General features: G+C 46.7%; 1 protein-coding gene across 8 annotated transcripts in view; it reads right to left on the reverse strand.

Annotated features, from left to right (window-relative positions):
• NGDN (neuroguidin) overlaps positions 1 to 17,436 on the reverse strand; it is a 61,011-nt gene that overhangs the window by 21,694 nt on the left and 21,881 nt on the right. Inside the window, exons 11-13 of one of the 8 annotated variants that reach the window (XM_073211494.1) lie at positions 5,122 to 5,257; positions 4,171 to 4,246; positions 2,448 to 2,537 (exon numbers count right to left, since the gene is read on the reverse strand). In XM_073211494.1, coding sequence (XP_073067595.1) covers positions 4,210 to 4,246; positions 5,122 to 5,257 — 173 coding nt within the window. In that variant the 3' untranslated portion in view covers positions 2,448 to 2,537; positions 4,171 to 4,209. Of the gene's footprint in view, positions 1 to 2,447; positions 2,538 to 4,090; positions 4,247 to 5,066; positions 5,258 to 17,436 lie in introns of those variants that run through there. The other 7 variants (XM_073211493.1, XM_073211492.1, XM_073211495.1 and 4 more) reach the window with 7 other exon arrangements.

The following is a 17,436-nucleotide window of genomic DNA, read 5'->3' on the forward strand; positions in this document are numbered from 1 at the left end:
AAATTCCTACCTCTCCAGAGAGTTTCTTTTACAACCCTTGCCCCTAAGACTTCCCATTTCAAAGTAGTCTCCTTCTGAACTTCTCCCTTCAAGCTTCTTCCCCTACCATTATTCATTTCATACACTCGCACAGATTGAGCCCTGGGATTGAGATTTCCCAGTCTCTGTCATTCTGCTCTGTGAACATGTCAATACCAAAGCAGTGGCTTATGTGCAGAAAAGATGGGAGGGGAGGGGAGTGGGTGGGGGGCTCAGCTCGTCCCTAGTCCCCGTATGTTCTGTGAATCTCATGTCCAGTCCAATTAATTTCTAAAATTAAAAGCTCCAACTCTAGTAAACCGGGGTAGGGTGGACTTCGTTACTATGATGATTCAAAAAATGCCCGTCACAAACGCAGGCCAGAGGGGAGGGCCTGCCCTGCTGAGGTCTTGCTCTTGCTGCCCCTTCCCCTGCCTCTCAGTGTCTCTCCTGCACCCTCCCTCCCTTCTACCTTCTCTCTCCCATTGAAGTTCTGCGTGTAAAACTATTTTCTTAGCACCATGTGTATGAAGAAAAGGAGCTTTTCCACTCTGTACTTTCTGCCCTTTCAGGCAGGGCTTACAGACCATTAATCCCCAAATCTCCACCACCCTGATTTGTTCCCAGACATTTGCTTATCCAGTCATTCATCCCTGTGGAGATACTCACAACTAAAAGACTGAGCTTTGTGCATATAACTGCACCAAGGAAACAAGCAAGCCCACCTTCAGAAACAACGGAACAGAGAGCACTGTAAGGATTCACACGAGCACAGCAAGGATGCACCCCTGGGCATGTAGGCACAAGATCTATCACTAATACTCCCTTGTAAAACATGGAGTGTGCTGGGCTGGGACCCTGTGCTACAGGAAGGACCGGGAATGGGGAGCTTTTCTCTCTAGGTGGCAAGCTCAAACCACCAGTTGGGAGCAACTAGCGAGAAACTTGTAAGTCATGAGGATGTCATTTCTAGAGGATTGAGTAAGGAAGAAATGCCCCAATACGAAGGAAGCTCTTGCTAACAGCAAGGAAGGCTATAGACCATGCTTCAGGTCTATGGGATTTCAGGTTGGATTCATTGTGAAAAAGTCAAATGAAAGAAAAGTGGGAGAGAAGATATTTGTAGATGTCTTGTCATGGCTTTATGAGTTTGGGGACAGATGGGAAGTGATTCCCAGGGAAAGCCTCCCAGGTAGAGATTGCACTTAATGGGAAGAACACAGTATCAGGTGAGGATCCCCCCTGTCACACTCCTTTATGTAAAGGACCTGGACAACCCTCCACAAAGAGGACAGACAAAGGGTAAACAGCATTACTCCTTGTCAGTGGTCTGAGCCTGGTGTTTTCTTGCAGCTCCCCAGCCATGGAGAGGTGTCTTGCTAGAAGCTGGTGGGGAAGCAGGTTGATTATAGGTGGACCAGAAAGTTGATGTGGAAAGGTGACCTGGGACTGATTTACAATCCTACCGGACTGACATGCACTCTTACACAAACAGTTGCTAGAATACTGAAGCAAGTAATCAGCAGGAGCTCAGCACTGCTCCACGTATCAGTCCCTCTCTGATTTCCAACCCTGCACCATGGCTTTCCCACTGGCCTTAAAAGGACAGTGTACACTGAGCTCACTCCTTAATAGCCCTGCCAAGTACTCAAACAACAGCACCATCAGCTACTTGCTGAGTGGGGGCAGCACGCTAGGCCCTGCACTCTGCTGCCTCCTACTTCAACCACCCGGACCCAGACCTGCCTCCACGAAGCAAACAAGGACTCAGCCTGTACTGAGCACCGAATCCACACAAATCCAACCAGAACATAGAGAGCCATCTCGTGACAATGCTCCTAACCTGGTGGTTCTCTGGTGCACTTTCAGAAACAGGGCAGAGTCCATCATCAGAACCTGGGGCTGAAAGGAAGACTGACTTTTGAAAATGTTCCTAGGGGGTTTTCTGAAGCAACTGCTGCCCATGAGAAGCATCGTTCCAACAAGTAACACCTGCCTGATTGGACCTCACAACCTCTCCTTTTCCCTCTGCTGTCCCCACCCGAAACACCCACATACACGTCCCACAACACACATATCACATGCATGGCAGCACAAAGACGTGAATGTAGTTGGGGATGAAGAAGAAAAATGCAAAAGGCATGAGCAATCCATACTAGATCGACTGTCCTACAAGGTGACTGTTATGTCCTAGAAGAGCGTTTCTCCAAAGTTTTGTCCACATGCATCATGGTTTCCTGAGTGTGCATGTTTAAAACACATTCCTGGAGCAAATCACAGCCCAACTGAATCGGAAACTCCTGAAGGATTCTATGCTCCCTGGAGTTTGAGAACCACTAATTTAGGCTGCTCAGCCCATATACATCTGTGACCTGCCCCCAGTGCCCACCCTGCCACACAGGGGCTACCACCCAGGGGCCTGACATCACCTTGGATTTGTCATCTTCGTTATCCTGGCATCACCCCCACCACCAACATTTTGCAGATCTAACTGTGTCTCCTGCTTATGTTGGCTGTTCCTGAAGAGGAGAAAAGATACAAACATTGTCCACTCACCCCTTTGGCTGAGTGCCTCCCTGCTTTTTCCTCTGCTCTGGAAACTACCTTGCTGTGTCTGAAGCTGCCATCCACTTCCAGAGGTGCTGCAACTGGAACTCTCCCAGCCCCAGGCAGCTCAGCTCAGCCCAGCCTGGCAATGGCTTTACTTCCCTCTAGGCAGGCCCTATCCTCCATCAGAGACACCCAGCCCCCACCCCCCCATCACCCAGAGCCAAATCTTCTACCCAAAGGGCTTCCTAGTCACTGATGCATGCATAGTGTCGGGCTACACAAAAAGCAAGGAAAGCCCACCCTGCTGGCAGTCTTCCAATGGAGCCCCGAGGTCCAGTTTTGTGGGACTGCCCATGGCACTGTCCCTGGAGGTCACTGTCACCACAGATGTTGGAGGCTCTCCTCCTAGGGGCCTTCTTCTCTACCAGGGCTCACTGCTAATCTGTGGTCTCCCTTCCATGGGTGGAGTTCAAAGATATGGAGATTTATCCAACTGTAAGTGGGGTGCCACTGAGAAATTCCTAAACAAAACTCCCTGAATTGTCTCTGCAGAAGGACAAGTTCCCAGTGCTTTGTCTTCTCTCAAGACCCAGAGCGCTTCTCCATGGTTCTAGGCTTGTTACCAAATATGGGCTTTTTGACAAGGGTGAAAGAACTGGTTCTTCTCACCCACAGCTCAGATACTCACAAAGCACAGGGCAGAACGAAATACAGGCACACACCACCTCACCATCCAACAGCAAGTCCTGAGGGGCTCCCCTTCCTCCTCCTTCCCTTCCAATCTCTTCTGGCACTGCCTCTGTGACAACATGGCTGGCTGGCCTTTCTCCAGGCTCTCACACCATCATCCTCCCAGGATTTCCTCTGTCCTTGCTGCCCATAGAGGTGCATGGTCCACTGGCCCGGAGTCTTGGATGTGTCTCTCAGCTATGCTCTTGTCCCTCTATCAACAGCTCCCCCTGGAAAAACTGTTCAAACACTGAGTATGGTGCCATCTACATCCCTTTCTTAAGAGCAGTGAGGGCAGGAGGGAAGTGGCTGTCTAGCTGGGAGGAAGGTAGAGCTGGGGTTGACTGCAGAGCGGTGATGCAGCCCAGCTGTGGAGGGCATCCTTTCATGCCACTTCCGGCATGCAACTCCGCCCCGTGCCTGGCACCATGGCAGACACCATGCCCCCACCCCTCTGCCACCAAGTGGTGGTCGTGAGCACGTCTGGCGGCTTCGGGTTTGCCGCAGTGCCAGGATCTGAGACACTGATCACGTGCCAGTGCAGCACTGCCAAGCATGGCAGCATCTAGTTGGTTGGGTGCCAAGCCGTAGGACCCAGGTGGTGATGAAGAGATGAAAGAGTGGAGTGGAGGGAGGAGGAGCAGAGGAAGGCACCAGGAGCAAATCAGACTCCTCACTTATAGAGTGAAGTCCAAACGGGATCCGCAGAAAGGTGCCTTTCTCATTCTAGATCCCAGCTCAGCAAACCAGCCCTTCCCCTTCCCCCTGTGCCCCCACAGTGACATATACAGACCAGGCAAGAAGATCTGGCCACCTTCAGCAGGATACCAGTTGGAAGCCAGGCAGGACTGCCAGCGCTCTCCACCCTCTTACTTGGGGTCCTGGCAATGGCACGTTTCCTCCTTTGTGTCCTCACGCCTTTCTCAGCCCGTTGCTCCAATCCCCGTACCTAAGAGGGAACAGGAAGGAGGTCCTGGCAGAAAAAGTCTCTCCTCCCAAATACACACACACACACATCACTCTCCTCCTCCCCTCACTCCTGGCACAGCAACCCTCCCAACCAGATTGGCAAGAGGTGCAGCTGCCCTCCCATTCCACACGGCGCCAGAGTCCATGCCAGGCTGCTGGCCAGCACCCACCTGCCTTGTGCCCAGGACCCCCTGCCTTCTCACAGAGGGCTAGCCTGCCAGCCCCAGTGAGCTCTCCCTGGGGAGTGCTGGCGCAATCCCTCCTGCTGGCTCCCAGGCACCTTCTTGGCACTTCCTAGCTACTCTTCCCACCACTTTACTTTCTTCAACTGGAAGAGGGCTAATACCTCCTAGTCCAGCCGACGGTCAGGGCTGAGGTCTAGGACAGAACAGCAGCAGTCCTCCCCTGCCCTCTCCACCTCCTGGGCCCTGTTCCCACAGCCCCACCGGCCACCAGACTGACAGATGTGATGCCAGTGGCTTGCGGGTACTGAGCCTTCCTCCCAGAGTACCAAGACTCCTGCCGCTGCTCTCTCCCCATTCGCCTCCCCCCACCTCCGCGGGCACAAGGGTGGCAGCTGCAGTGCCACGAAGCAACTCAAGTACCCTCTTCTGCCCTCCCAGGCCCCAAACCTCTCCACTCTTTCCCCCACTCCATCCCTCTGTCCTTCTGGTTGGACACTAGGCTGGCAGCTGCAGTGCCAACCCCCACCCATGCCCAGGAGGCTCACATACAGCACGCGTTTACACGTACATGTACATGCACGCGCACACACACACACACACACACAGACACACGACCTGGAGTGCCAGGCAGCGGTGGCAGACACACAGCAATGCGTAGTGACTGGTATACCCGAGGAGGCGGCCAGATTCGATCCAGGCGGCCACCTGATCCAGCACCCATTTGGGACTGAGTGGGTAGGCAGGCGGGCAGGCGGGCGGAGGGGTGATGGAGGCAGGCGATGGCCCTAGGTTGGCAGCCGATGGAGCTGGGAGAATGGAGGGAACAGATGCTCTTTGCCCAGCCTCCCTCCCTCTCTCTCTGAGATTAGTGCCAAGCTGGGGGGATGGGGAGAGGGGAGGATGGGGGAAGGGTGGCATTTGGAAAGCTGGCAGGCAGTGGGGAGCTGGGTCCGCCCGGACTGGGCAGTGCCGGCACTGGCTGCCGCCTCTCCACTCTGCCATCTGTTTCGCTTCGCTCCCCACCCCCTTTCTCTCTTTCTCTCTCTCCTTCATCCACAGCAAAAACGAAAAGAGGAAAACAGGGTCCTCATTCCACCCACCCCCGACCTGTCAGACCCCCTCTCCTCCTCCCCACAACTCACCACACCATACCACCACCAAGCATCTGTGCTCTCCTCCTGGCTCGGCCACCTTCTTTATTCGCCTTCGCCCTCACACCAAAATGGGTGCAATGTTTTTAAAAAATATATACATATATATTTTAAAAGGAATTTAAAGGAAAAACTATTTTCTTTGGGAATGTCCTGTCCTTCTAAGTCTGGGTCTTCAGTGCCAATATTTATGGCAGGCAGAGGGAGGGAACCCTGTCCTCAGCTGGTGCCCATGAATCCCATGCCAGGGAGGAGGGGTGGCTGGGGTGGGGTGGGGGTGGGGTGGGGTATCGGGAGAGCTCTCTTCTCTCTGCGCCTGTGGTGGTTTCTTTTTTTCTCCTCTTCCACTTCCGGAGCAGATTCAAATAGATCTAGAGCTTCCCCACCCCCAGTTCCCAGGGCCCCTGTGCCCTTCTCTCCCTGCTTTTGATTTTATTCCTCGATCACCCTTTCCTTTTTGTGTGTGTATGTGTGCGTGCGCGTGAGTGTTTGCATCCATGGCGGTGGGCACGGTGCCAGCCACCGCACAGCCATCTGCAACGCCTTCTGCAGTCTCCGCTATTTCTCCCTCTGCCACTTCTAGCCCCCAACTCCCCTGCACCCCAGCTACCCACCCCCCAGTCCCCAATCATTAATTAGCTACTGAATTAATTAAATCGTGAGTGCTAATTAACATTCCTACAGGGCAGGCTGCCAGGCTGGGGGGGCAGAGGGAGTGTGAACAGGAGATTGGGAGATTGGGTTGAGGAGGAGGAAGGAGAGCCTGTCTGCTTAGAAGAACAGGGGGGAGATGGGAAGAACCCAAAGAAGGATGAAGGAGAAACAAGGCAGAGCGATGAGACAGGAGCACGGAAAATGAGTGTGAAAACTGAGTCCAAAGAGTGCAACCCAGTCTTTCCTGCCCAAATAAGACATGGCCAATTCCTCATCCCCAGGCTTACCTTCCATCCCAGTCCAGCCCAGAGAAGTATATATTCCTAGGGTGGGGGACTCAGGCAGCTTTTTTCCTGTCACTTACGGAAAACCAACTCCAAACCAGAGAGTCAACAGCTACTACCTGTCAGTCCAGTCACAGTGACCCTCAGACCAGTTCACCGAGAAGGCGCTCAACTCAGAGGAGCTCATGCTGACTTGCCCTTCTCTGTCAAGGTGAAGGGGGCATTCTGTGAACATCTGCTGCAGGGAGACATGGAGGATCACTATGGGGAATTGTGAGGTGTCAGTTCAATGGGAATTCAACAGCAAGTAGCAGAAAATCACTGGCACTGACTGCCAGGCTGCCCTAGGAAGACCATGACAAAAGACTGCCTGCCTTTGGGGTCCCAGAGTAGGAGGAGGGGACATTCCCACTTGCTTCAAAGGTCAAGAATTTGGGGACGGTAAGTAAGGGCCATCTCTTTAAGTTGCTATTGTTTTTAAAGAAAGAGAGATGCCAAGTATCATGAAACTTCTCACAAAAATGGATTCTACAATCATATTTGTTTGGGCAATAGTGTATATTTTCCCCTCTTAAGAGATTCAAAATGCACATTGGTGGGTTAAGGGCTCTGAGGCGTCTTATATAAAAAAAGAAAATGTTAATGGATAAAGAAGATGTGGTACATATACACAATGGAATGTTACTCAGCCATAAGAAAAAAACAGATCCTACCATTTGCAACAACATGGATGGAGCTAGAGGGTATTATGCTCAGTGAAATAAGCCAGGTGGAGAAAGACAAGTACCAAATGATTTCACTCATATGTGGAGTATAAGAACAAAGGAAAACTGAAGGAACAAAACAGCAGCAGAAGCACAGAACCCAAGAATGGACTAATAGTTACCAAAGGGAAAGGGACTGGGGAGGATGGGTGGGAAGGGAGGGATAAGGGCAGGGAAAAAGAAAGGGGGCACAGGGAGGGCTGTGCAACACAGAGAAGACAAGTAGTGATTTTACATCATCTTACTTTGCTGATGGACAGTGACTGTGAAGGGGTATGTGGGGGGGACTTGGTGAAGGGGGGAGCTTAGTAAACATAATGTTCTTCATGTAATTGTAGATTAATGATACCAAAGTAAAAAAAAAAAAAAAGAAAAGAAACTGTTGAACATGTTTAACCCACAGATACTCAAACTCATTGGGCTACGGAACCCTCATTTTTTAATTTTCTAATTTAATTAGTTTTATTCCCACAGAAGCAGTGTTCCACTTAAGGAAAGTGCTATCAAGTGGCCAGGGGTGCCTCTGGCCTGGAAGCTGGTGGATGGATCAGCTGGATTCCATAAACAAAGGGACAGCATCAGGCCCCAGTCTTCCACATGTAATGTACTGGATCATGGTGCAAAAACCATACCACTTTTTAGAATCACAGACCCACACTTTCATAGTGGAAAGAGACCAGTAAGCCTAACTTCTTAATTTTATAGTAGAAGCAACTGAGACTCAAGAGAGGGGAAGAGATTTATCCAAAGTCACAGAGATACTAAATCACAGCACTGACATTAGGGCCAAAATTTCCTGATCTTTAGCCTCACTCCATTTCTCTATGTTCTGTTGTTAAAACTCCAGGACAAGGTCACTGTGGGGTTTATCACTTCCATATGCTCTTAAAGAGCTTCACCTAGACCCCTTTTCCCTCTGTTGACTAAGGCTTGGGCCTGGTCTTTTCCACTGCTGCACTTTGCCTTCACCCCAACCTTTGGAACCCTGCAGTACCTACCTGACTGTGGAGTGTATTCTGTCTTCCAGTGGTAATGAGGCTGGGGACAGAAGTGTTTACAAAATCTCCCCAAGTGTTCCTGATATTCTGGTGTCAGAGCTTCTCTTCTAGGATGCCTACCCCATGTACCATTGGTACCAAACCAAAGCTTCTACTCCCTCACAACCTCAATCTCTTCTGGTCAGGAAACCCCAAAGGTCTCCTGGGACATCTCCTGCTGTATTCCTAGCAACTTTCCCATTCCCTGTCCTTCTTACTTTGGCATCTGGAGTCCCTGAGATAAGTTAACCTCTCTACCAGAGTCCTCAAGAGGCGGTCTTTAACCTGCAGGGACACGACTCACTACAACAAGGAGAATGAGGAGGCAGCCTCAGACACCTGCCAGGCCTCACAGCCTCCCTGAGCTTCTGAGAATCCATCCTACTGCCACAGTGTGAGCCCCATCTTTCTTGCATGGCCCTTTGGGGAGCTGGAGAACAATGCAGAAAGGTGGGGTCTAGCTCATTTCAAAGGTTGAAGAACATTATTGAACTGCTTTTGCTTTCTGGGTCCTATTGTGTGAACCCATCCCACTACATACCCACCCTCCCAGTATAGAAACACCCCCACAACTTCACAAGAGTGATTACTCTCTTCACAAGATAAATCACCACACCATTTTAAGGAAGAACAGCTTTGAAATACAATTTTGACTTGCAAAGAGATCTACATCCAAACATCCAAGAATGATGTTTGCAGCTCTAGAAGTCTATCAACACACTGGCTAATCCCATCTCCTCCTTCCCTCCCATGATCCTGACAGGACAGTGTCCCTTTGGCACTGGGCTGACAGAGCCACTTCAGAGTGTGACCCATTGTCCACCTGCTGACCACTCCTCTAGATGAGGAACGATCTGATAAAAGGGGGGATAAAATGGAGTCAACTACCCAACCTGAGAGAGAAAGGGGTAAACCCAGATGTTCTCACAGGACACATTTTATAAAGGAAGTATCTCAGGGCTGCTTTTATCTTTGAGTGGTATTTTTGCTAAACTACCAGCTTCTCAGTGTTCAGTCAGTGAGCCAGGCCAAAGTCCAGCTCGGGTCACAGATTCAAACTCTATTTATTTTCCCTTCTAGAGCCCATTTTGTCTTTCCAACACCCAGGCACCAAGTCATTGTCAGTAGCACAGGCTCTCCAGAGCTGTGATATAAATAATGATTATTCTATTATCAAAAAACACTGCCAAGCCTGGCTGACTCTTTACAATGATGGCAGCAGAAGTGAGCTTCAAAATTTTAATATCAATAAAGTGTATATTGTCTTCTAGAACCATCACTCTGCTTGACAGCCACTCTCTAAGCCTCCCACCATTAGCAGCAAAGAGGGGGCAGATACTGGTTAGTGATGGCCCCTGGCAGCAGGAAGTCTATGCAGAGGGAAAAGCAAAGGCATTCAGGAAACCCTGGGAAAAGTGAAAAGTCCTCAGTGGCCACCACTTCTACAGCCCCCACCATCGACCAGCTTACTTCAACCCTTCAAGCTGTGCCCTGATCCCATCCACCTGGAAAGTTAATTGCAAACAAAACTGCCCAGCAAAATCTAACACTACTGAGCAGGAAGGGAGTCTATGGACTGGTCCTATTTTGCCACCCCTTCAGCATGGCACTTTACTTTCCTGCATGTCTGTTATAAAGACAGAAGTGTGCCTGAGGTTCTTCCCAGGGTTACCCTTCTCTAATTCTACAGCTTAGCACATGTATCCTAAGGCTCCTGTTAGATACCTTTGAGGTCCTATGCATGAAAATATGTAGTGCCATGGTAGTAAGTTTTCTAGAAAAGTGGTTTAGGACCTTGAGCCCCAGAATGCAGGGCACACCAGATCTGTTCTCTACCCCCAGGAACTTTGCACTGACTGCTCTCTGTGCCACTGTCTGCTGGTGTGCCTTACCCCATACAACTGCATGGCCAGTTCTCTGCCCTCCTGCTCTTTCCTCAGGAGGCTGACCACCCTATTTAATATTGACACTTGCCCCCCACCCGGCCCTGCTCGACTTCTTCTTTTCTCCACTGCATTTGTTACCTTCTAACATAACTATATAATTGACTTATTTGTTTATTGTTTATTTTCTGTTCTCACCTCTGGCATACTGAACTCCACAAGGGTAGGGATCTTTGCATTGTTCATGAATGTATCCTAAGCACCAGTAACAGGGCCTGACACAGAGGAGGTGCTCAATAAACATTTGCTGAATGAATGAAGCTAAGATTAAAATGGTACCTGTTTTGGTCAGACCCATCTGACTGTTCACATCACTTTGGGGCTAGAGGCAAGGAGTGATGGGTCATTTCACTGCTCTCAGCCTTCTGGCAGGATGGCTGGTAGATGCCCCATATCCTCCTCCATCTCCATCAGAGCCTCAAGAACTGCCACTGAGGAAATCCCGGATGTTTGAGTGGGATGTTTTCTGCTGAAGCCCAAGAACCTTCCTGACATGTACTCAATGTGGTTGCTTAGCCTTCCTCCAGACTTTTGTCCCCTGCTCCACGCCATCCCAGACTAAAAACACCAGCCTCTAAGGCCATGATTCTCCAACTTGATTAAGCATAAGAATCACCCAATAAGCTTGGTTACAACACTTACTCCCAGGCTACCCTCCAGAGAATGATTCACTGGGACAGGGGAGAGACCCAGAATATGCACTTTGACAACTCCCCCCAATCTCTAAGATGACTGCAATAACAAGTACTGTTTGGACCACCCCTTGGGAACTTTAGTGTAGACAGACAGCTAGGTGACTTATTAGGTGAGCCTTATTGCTGTCTCTTCTCTGAATCTGACTAACTTCAGTATGTGGCTCTGCCCAGGATTAGGACCAGAAGTGAGGGACCTGCGTGGTGGGCTTGCTACTTTATTTTTCACCTGAGGAGCAAAACAATTTAACAGCACTTCAGGAAGCAAGGAAAGAACCCAAGAAAGTGGAGGTCAACAGTGTAAAGCTAAGATGAAGCACAGCTCATGGGGAAAGCCACATACCAGTGTCCTGACTTTGCACCTTGTATTTCTGGCAGCCTCTTTAGCAATTAAGTGCTAGGTTTAAGTATCTCATCTTGGAAAGTAAGCAGATAAAAATGAGCATGTCCAGAATGATGGAAAATATCTCCTTCTGTCCATTTTATATGGAGAAATCGAGCACAAACCAGGGCAGTGACCTGGGCCTGAGCTCAGCTGGAGTGTTTCTAAGTGGCAGGCCCAACAGACTTGCCTAGACAGGCTACAATGGACAGAACTGAAAGGGATTCAGCATTCCAACCACCAAGGACACTACTCTTCAGGGCAACTCTGCCTGTTCAAAAAGGGCAACAGTTAAGCAGATGTTCCCACACAATGACCATTAGTGAGATTCTCTAAGATGAACACCTGGAAGAACAGAAACAAGAAGCAGGACGGATTATCCTGGCTGTCCCAGGGTGCTAGAACCCCAGGGCTCTGGAAGCCTAGGAGTAAAGGCATCTAGGCGGAGGATGACACAGGCATAGGGAACAATCTGCAGTCTTCTTTTACCTCTGTTCTTTTTCTTCTTTGGCAATTCCACTCTTCAGGAACTTGTTAGAGGAAAGTCTTATTCCTGCCCATTCCACAGATAGGAAAGACTAAATTGCTCTGATATAATTTGCTAGGAGAGATCCCAGGAGCAGGGACTGAAAAGGAGCCCTGGGTTCCCTCTACCTTCATTAGGTTATATGTATGCTAAGAACTGTCTATCATTTGGAGGTCTCTCAAGGCCAGCTGTATTTCCTTCAATAATAAAAATAATAATAGTGACCAACAATTACTCAGCACTTCCTTTATATCAGGCACTGTATTAACTCATCTAATTTAACAACTCTGGGGGATAGGGGCTATTACTATACCCATTTTAGGGATGGAGAAACCAAGACAAGGAACCAAATCACTGAGGAGCAACTGGAGTTCCAACCAGGCAGCCTGGACTCCAGAGCCCATTACTTTAACTGCCTTGCTCACTGACTGGTTTAGGGCCTAGAGGTGGGATGGGAGTTGCCCAAGTGACAAACTCAGATTAGGTCTACATTTCCTGAATCCCAAGACAGTGTGGTTCACACACACCCTCAACTGGAGACAAGTTTACACTTTCTAGCTAGTTGGTTCCCTACTATCCTATTCCAGAAGCTCTGAAAACTGGGATACTTCTAGTCCAGTGGTTCTCACACTTGTATATTTCACTATCATTCAACTAATGAGCACCTACTGTATGACAGGAGCTGCACCTGCAAAAAAGCAACAGTGAGTGCAAAGGAAAGCAGATTGTTGCTGCCCAGCAGAAAGCATAAGGCAAAGACATACAGGAGATGGAGCAGGAAGGCTTCTGTGTACACCACATTAAGGAATGTGAACATTATTTGGAAGGCTCTCAAGGGCAACTGAAGGAGTCTAAGCAGGGGAATGATGGTAAGAGTTGTGTTCAGAGAGATTACTTTAGTGGCTAATGGGAGGCTAGATCTGAATGGGTACAAAACCAGAAACAGGGATACAGGAGGCTGTGTCTGGTTGAGGTTAGAGATGATTAGGAACTGAACAAAAACAGTGCTAATAGGAAAGAAAAATAATATTGGATTTCTTTAACTTATGGCATATTGGGGACAGTGAAGAAAAAACTCCATAATAATGCTCAGGTTTTATGCTTGGGTGATAAGGAAGATACTGGAACCACCTACTAGGAGAGTGAATGAAAGAAGTAGATTTGATGGGAAAATAATGAAGTTCATTTTAGAAATGTTAAGCTAGATGGACAGTGACTGTAAGGGGGTTTGTTGGGGGGACCTGGTATAGGGGAGAGCCTAGTAAACATAATGTTCTTTATGTAATTGTGGATTAATGATAACAAAAAAAAAAAAAAAAAAGAAAGAAAAGGGGGATTACTCTCTGATAGGATAAAACTAACTGCAAATCACTGATTAATGCATGCTTTAAATATCCTTAATTTTGATCATTTAAAGGGTGTCAGATGATCAGCTATGGAAGTACATTTTTCTGATAATATTCCTTTCTCTTAAAAAAAAATAAAAAATTTAAAAAAAGCAGTTCCTGTGTGGTGATCTCCAATAAGTTCTTCACAATGGTATAAAGGTCATACCAAAGTGTGGGCAAAGGGTTAGTTTGTGTTTATACAGAGGATCAAAGCCTAATTTGGCTACCCAGAAAATGAATTAAGATACAATATGAAGAAGAATTTCCAACATCAACATTCTCTGGAAGAGTCATTCCAGAAGATGATCATCAAAAAACTTCAACAAAGATCCTGGTGCTGTTGCAGTTGTGGCTGCATTCATCCTACTGGTTCCTGGACTTGCCATTGGAATGAAGAAGGAGATATCTAAGCTGGCCTGTGCATACAGTAAAACAACAAATTTGACTGGATCTATACTGTCAGAATTCAACCAAGAATTAGGAGAAGTGCAAGTTGCAGTGCTCCAAAATCTTGCGACTATAGACTATCTACTGTTAAAAGAACATATGGGATGTGAACAGTTCCCAGGAATGTGTTGTTTTAATTTGTCTGATTTTTCTCAAACTATTCAAATTCAGTTAGACAATATCCATCATATCATTGATAAGTTTTCACAAATGCCTAGGGTGCCTAACTGGTTTTCTTGGTTTCACTGGATATGGCTGGTAATTGTAGGTCTGCTTTGGTTATGTAGCTGCATTCTTATTATGTTAATGTGTGCACACAATTTAACTAGTAATTTAAAACCTATACATGCTTATGTTACACTACAAGAAGATACATCAAAGAAATAATCAATCTTCCCATGTTTTCTTCCGTCTGCTACTTCTATAGCTTCTCTTCTTCCTTCATAATTACAACCCCTAAGTAGAATTCGTGCCTCATATCGAAATTACCGAGTATCATAATTCTTCAAGTGGTAAAGATACCTCAAGACAAATGCTGGGCACGGAAGCCACAGGGCATAAATCTGCAAAAAAGTAAAAAGCTAACTTTTTCAAACAATATTGCTTCTCTCTCACTTGCCAACTTTACATTTCCCTATATGGCCCCGGAAGACGACTGGTTAGCCAGAGACGGGTAAGATTCCTCAAGGGAGGAACAACCTAAGACAGGCACAGTCGCAGGGGGCCATCAGGTGAGAAATTGGGGATCGACAGAGGTGAGGCTTAGAACCTCACCCCCCTGTTTTGAGAGAAATCTTCTGCATCCGTGGATGTTTTGTTGCCCTTGTCTAGCTTGGATTAATACTTAGTCTATAGGCACACACCTGATTATCTACATTTGCCCTCTTACAGCACTAAACTATGTTCTACCTTTATCTTGCATCTACCTATCACTTCAGCATTTTATTAAAAAAAATAATAATAATAAGGGAGAAATGTGGGATTCACATATAAATCAAATATAAAAATCAAACAAATAATCATAATTGACCTGATTGTTTATAGTTCATGACGCGTGATCAAAACTGAAAGTTTCTGTGATGACTGCCCTTGCACTGTTCACCATGTAAGAACTTATTCACTATGTAAGAACTTGTTCACCATGTAAAAACTTGTTCGTTATGCTTCAGAAGATTGGAGACTGTTGAGAATTAGGCTTGGGGTTGATTAATGACTGTGCATTGAGTCCCCTATATAGAATTTTATTGTCGTTAACAATCATATGATGAATAAATATGAGAGATGCCCTCTCAAAAAAAAAAAAAGAAATGTTAAGCTAAAGTTTGCTTAGATCATCCAGGTGGAAGTACCCATCAAACATAGGAATACAAGACTTGGAAGCTGAAGGAAGAAATCTATACTGAACATAGAGATTCAGGAATTACTAGGAAATTGGTGGAGTTAAAACCTTGGGAATGAATGACATCACCTGGACAGAAAATGCCAAGTGAGAAGCAAAGAAGAGGATAGGCTCTTAAGATATCTTAACATTAAAGGAGTAGAGAAAGGTGCTGGAACCAAAAGAGACCAAGAAGAAATGCAGAGATACAAAGACAAATGGGAGAGTGTGTCACAGAAGCCCAGGGAGAAGACCGCAAGAAGAAGGTGTCAGCAGATAAATGCTGAAGTCTACTGGGTTTGGGAAAAACCCAAAATCTTGGGACCACTCTAATCTATCCCATCCAGGCTACTGACACAGAACATAGCTTAGGACTGCTATGTTTCATGACTCCCATTTTAATACCACTGAATAACAATAACCATTTATTTATCTTGAACTTTGGTGCAGAATCATGTGAGGACAAGCAGCAGCACTCTGAGGGGCAGTCAGGGCAGGGTCACCTGGAAGTCTCCTAAGCACCAAGACCCAAGTCCTAGGAAGCAGCTCATGCGTAGACCCAGAACCCTAAAAAAATTACTGAGTGGAAAGACAAACGAGCCTCAGTTCCCTCGTCTATAAAATGGCCCAAGTGATTGTGAAGAATTAATGAGTTAATTTTTCTGTGGCTAGCTCTTAGAAGTCACCTAATATGTGCTAATATTCACTTCCTTCCTTTATATGCTTTAAAGTCTTTTAAACCTATGACCTCACATGATTCCTACAACCCAGAGAGAAAGAGGGAAAACCACCTTAAGAAAAGTTAAGTGCCATACCAAAGGTCACCCAGAAAATTAGTTGCAAAGCCAAGACTGGAACCCAGAGCTGTGAAGCCTTAGTCCAGGGTTTTGTTATCTATAGCACATAAACACCCAGAATCCTTTTACAAATAAGTAATCCATTTTCATTAATGACTATACTTTGCATAAATCTGAAACTTTAATGTAGTCACCTTATTCATAACTGGACTAACCTGTATATTTTGCTGTAAGGAACCTGAGCCCTTAGATCTCTCTTGTCCTCCCCCAGGACCAAGCCCAAGAGCAAAGGAACCCGCAAGTCTAATTTCTCCGATATCTTCTTCCAAACATTATGTATGACTAGCTTAATCCTTCACCTAGAAGCTGAACCCAACTAAGTAGACTTCCAAGATCCTTTTACTTGGCAGAGTCCCTTCTCAATAGAAGTCAAGGCCCAAAACCCACAATGTCCAAGGCACATTCTTGTCACTGTTTCATTCCTCTGCTTCTGGAATGCCAGCTTTAAGTGTACCAAAAGGCACCATTCAGTAGGTAAGCTATCTCTAATTACATGTAATATGTTAAATGATAACTATGCTATGGAGAAAAATAAAGCAGGGAAGGGGGATAGGGATGTATTCAGAGGGAGAGGCAAGGGACAATTTTAAATAAGGTGGTCACAGAGAAGGTGACATTTGAGTAAAGATCTTTCTCTGAAACAAAGATAAGATCAGCTTGAAACATAATCTGCAAGTCACTCAGCCTTTCTAGGCCTCAGTTACTTCATCTGTAAAGTAAGGATACTTTAGGACCTGCCTGTAGGCAGAAGGTTGAATGCCTCTGAGGAAGGTGTTTTTGTGGATAAGGTCACATTATACTTTAAGCTTTGCTTTGGACATTTCCTGAACTATATATACTAGTCCCCCATATCTGCAGGGGTTATGTTCCAAGACCCTCAGTGGATGCCTGAAACCATGGATAGTACCAAACCCTTTAAATACCATGATTTTTCCTATACATATGTACCTATGCTAAAGCTTAATTTATAAATTAGGCATGGTAAGAGAGTAATAAGAACAATAAAATAAAAATTATATGAATGTGGTCTTCTCCTTCTCCTTGGGATGATATGAGGTGACAAAAGGCCTGTGTGATGAGATGAAGTGAGGGGAATGATGCAGGCAGCGTGATGCAGCATTAGGCTACTATGTTTCCAGACTGCAGCTGACTGCAAGTAACTGAAACTGTGGATGAGGGGGTATTAATACAGGGTAGATATTATTGCATCTTTATACATGACATGACTTAAACACAGGCTGACTCACCCAGATTCACCTGTGACAAGTGGCAGAGTGGAACCCAGATCTTCTGACTTAGAGTCCAGGCTACTTTTCTCTACCCCATATGGCCTGGATTGAAGCCAGAGACAACTCACATCTCATAACGTGTCAATGGCATGGGCCAGACTAATGATGGCATTCTGCATTTAATTCACCACCTTCCTCAAAGAACCTAAAACACGATATACTCATTTAAGAGCTGAGGGAGTTTTTTTGTGTT

This window comes from Manis javanica, chromosome 8, assembly GCF_040802235.1.
Source record: "Manis javanica isolate MJ-LG chromosome 8, MJ_LKY, whole genome shotgun sequence".
Classification (NCBI taxonomy): domain Eukaryota; kingdom Metazoa; phylum Chordata; class Mammalia; order Pholidota; family Manidae; genus Manis; species Manis javanica.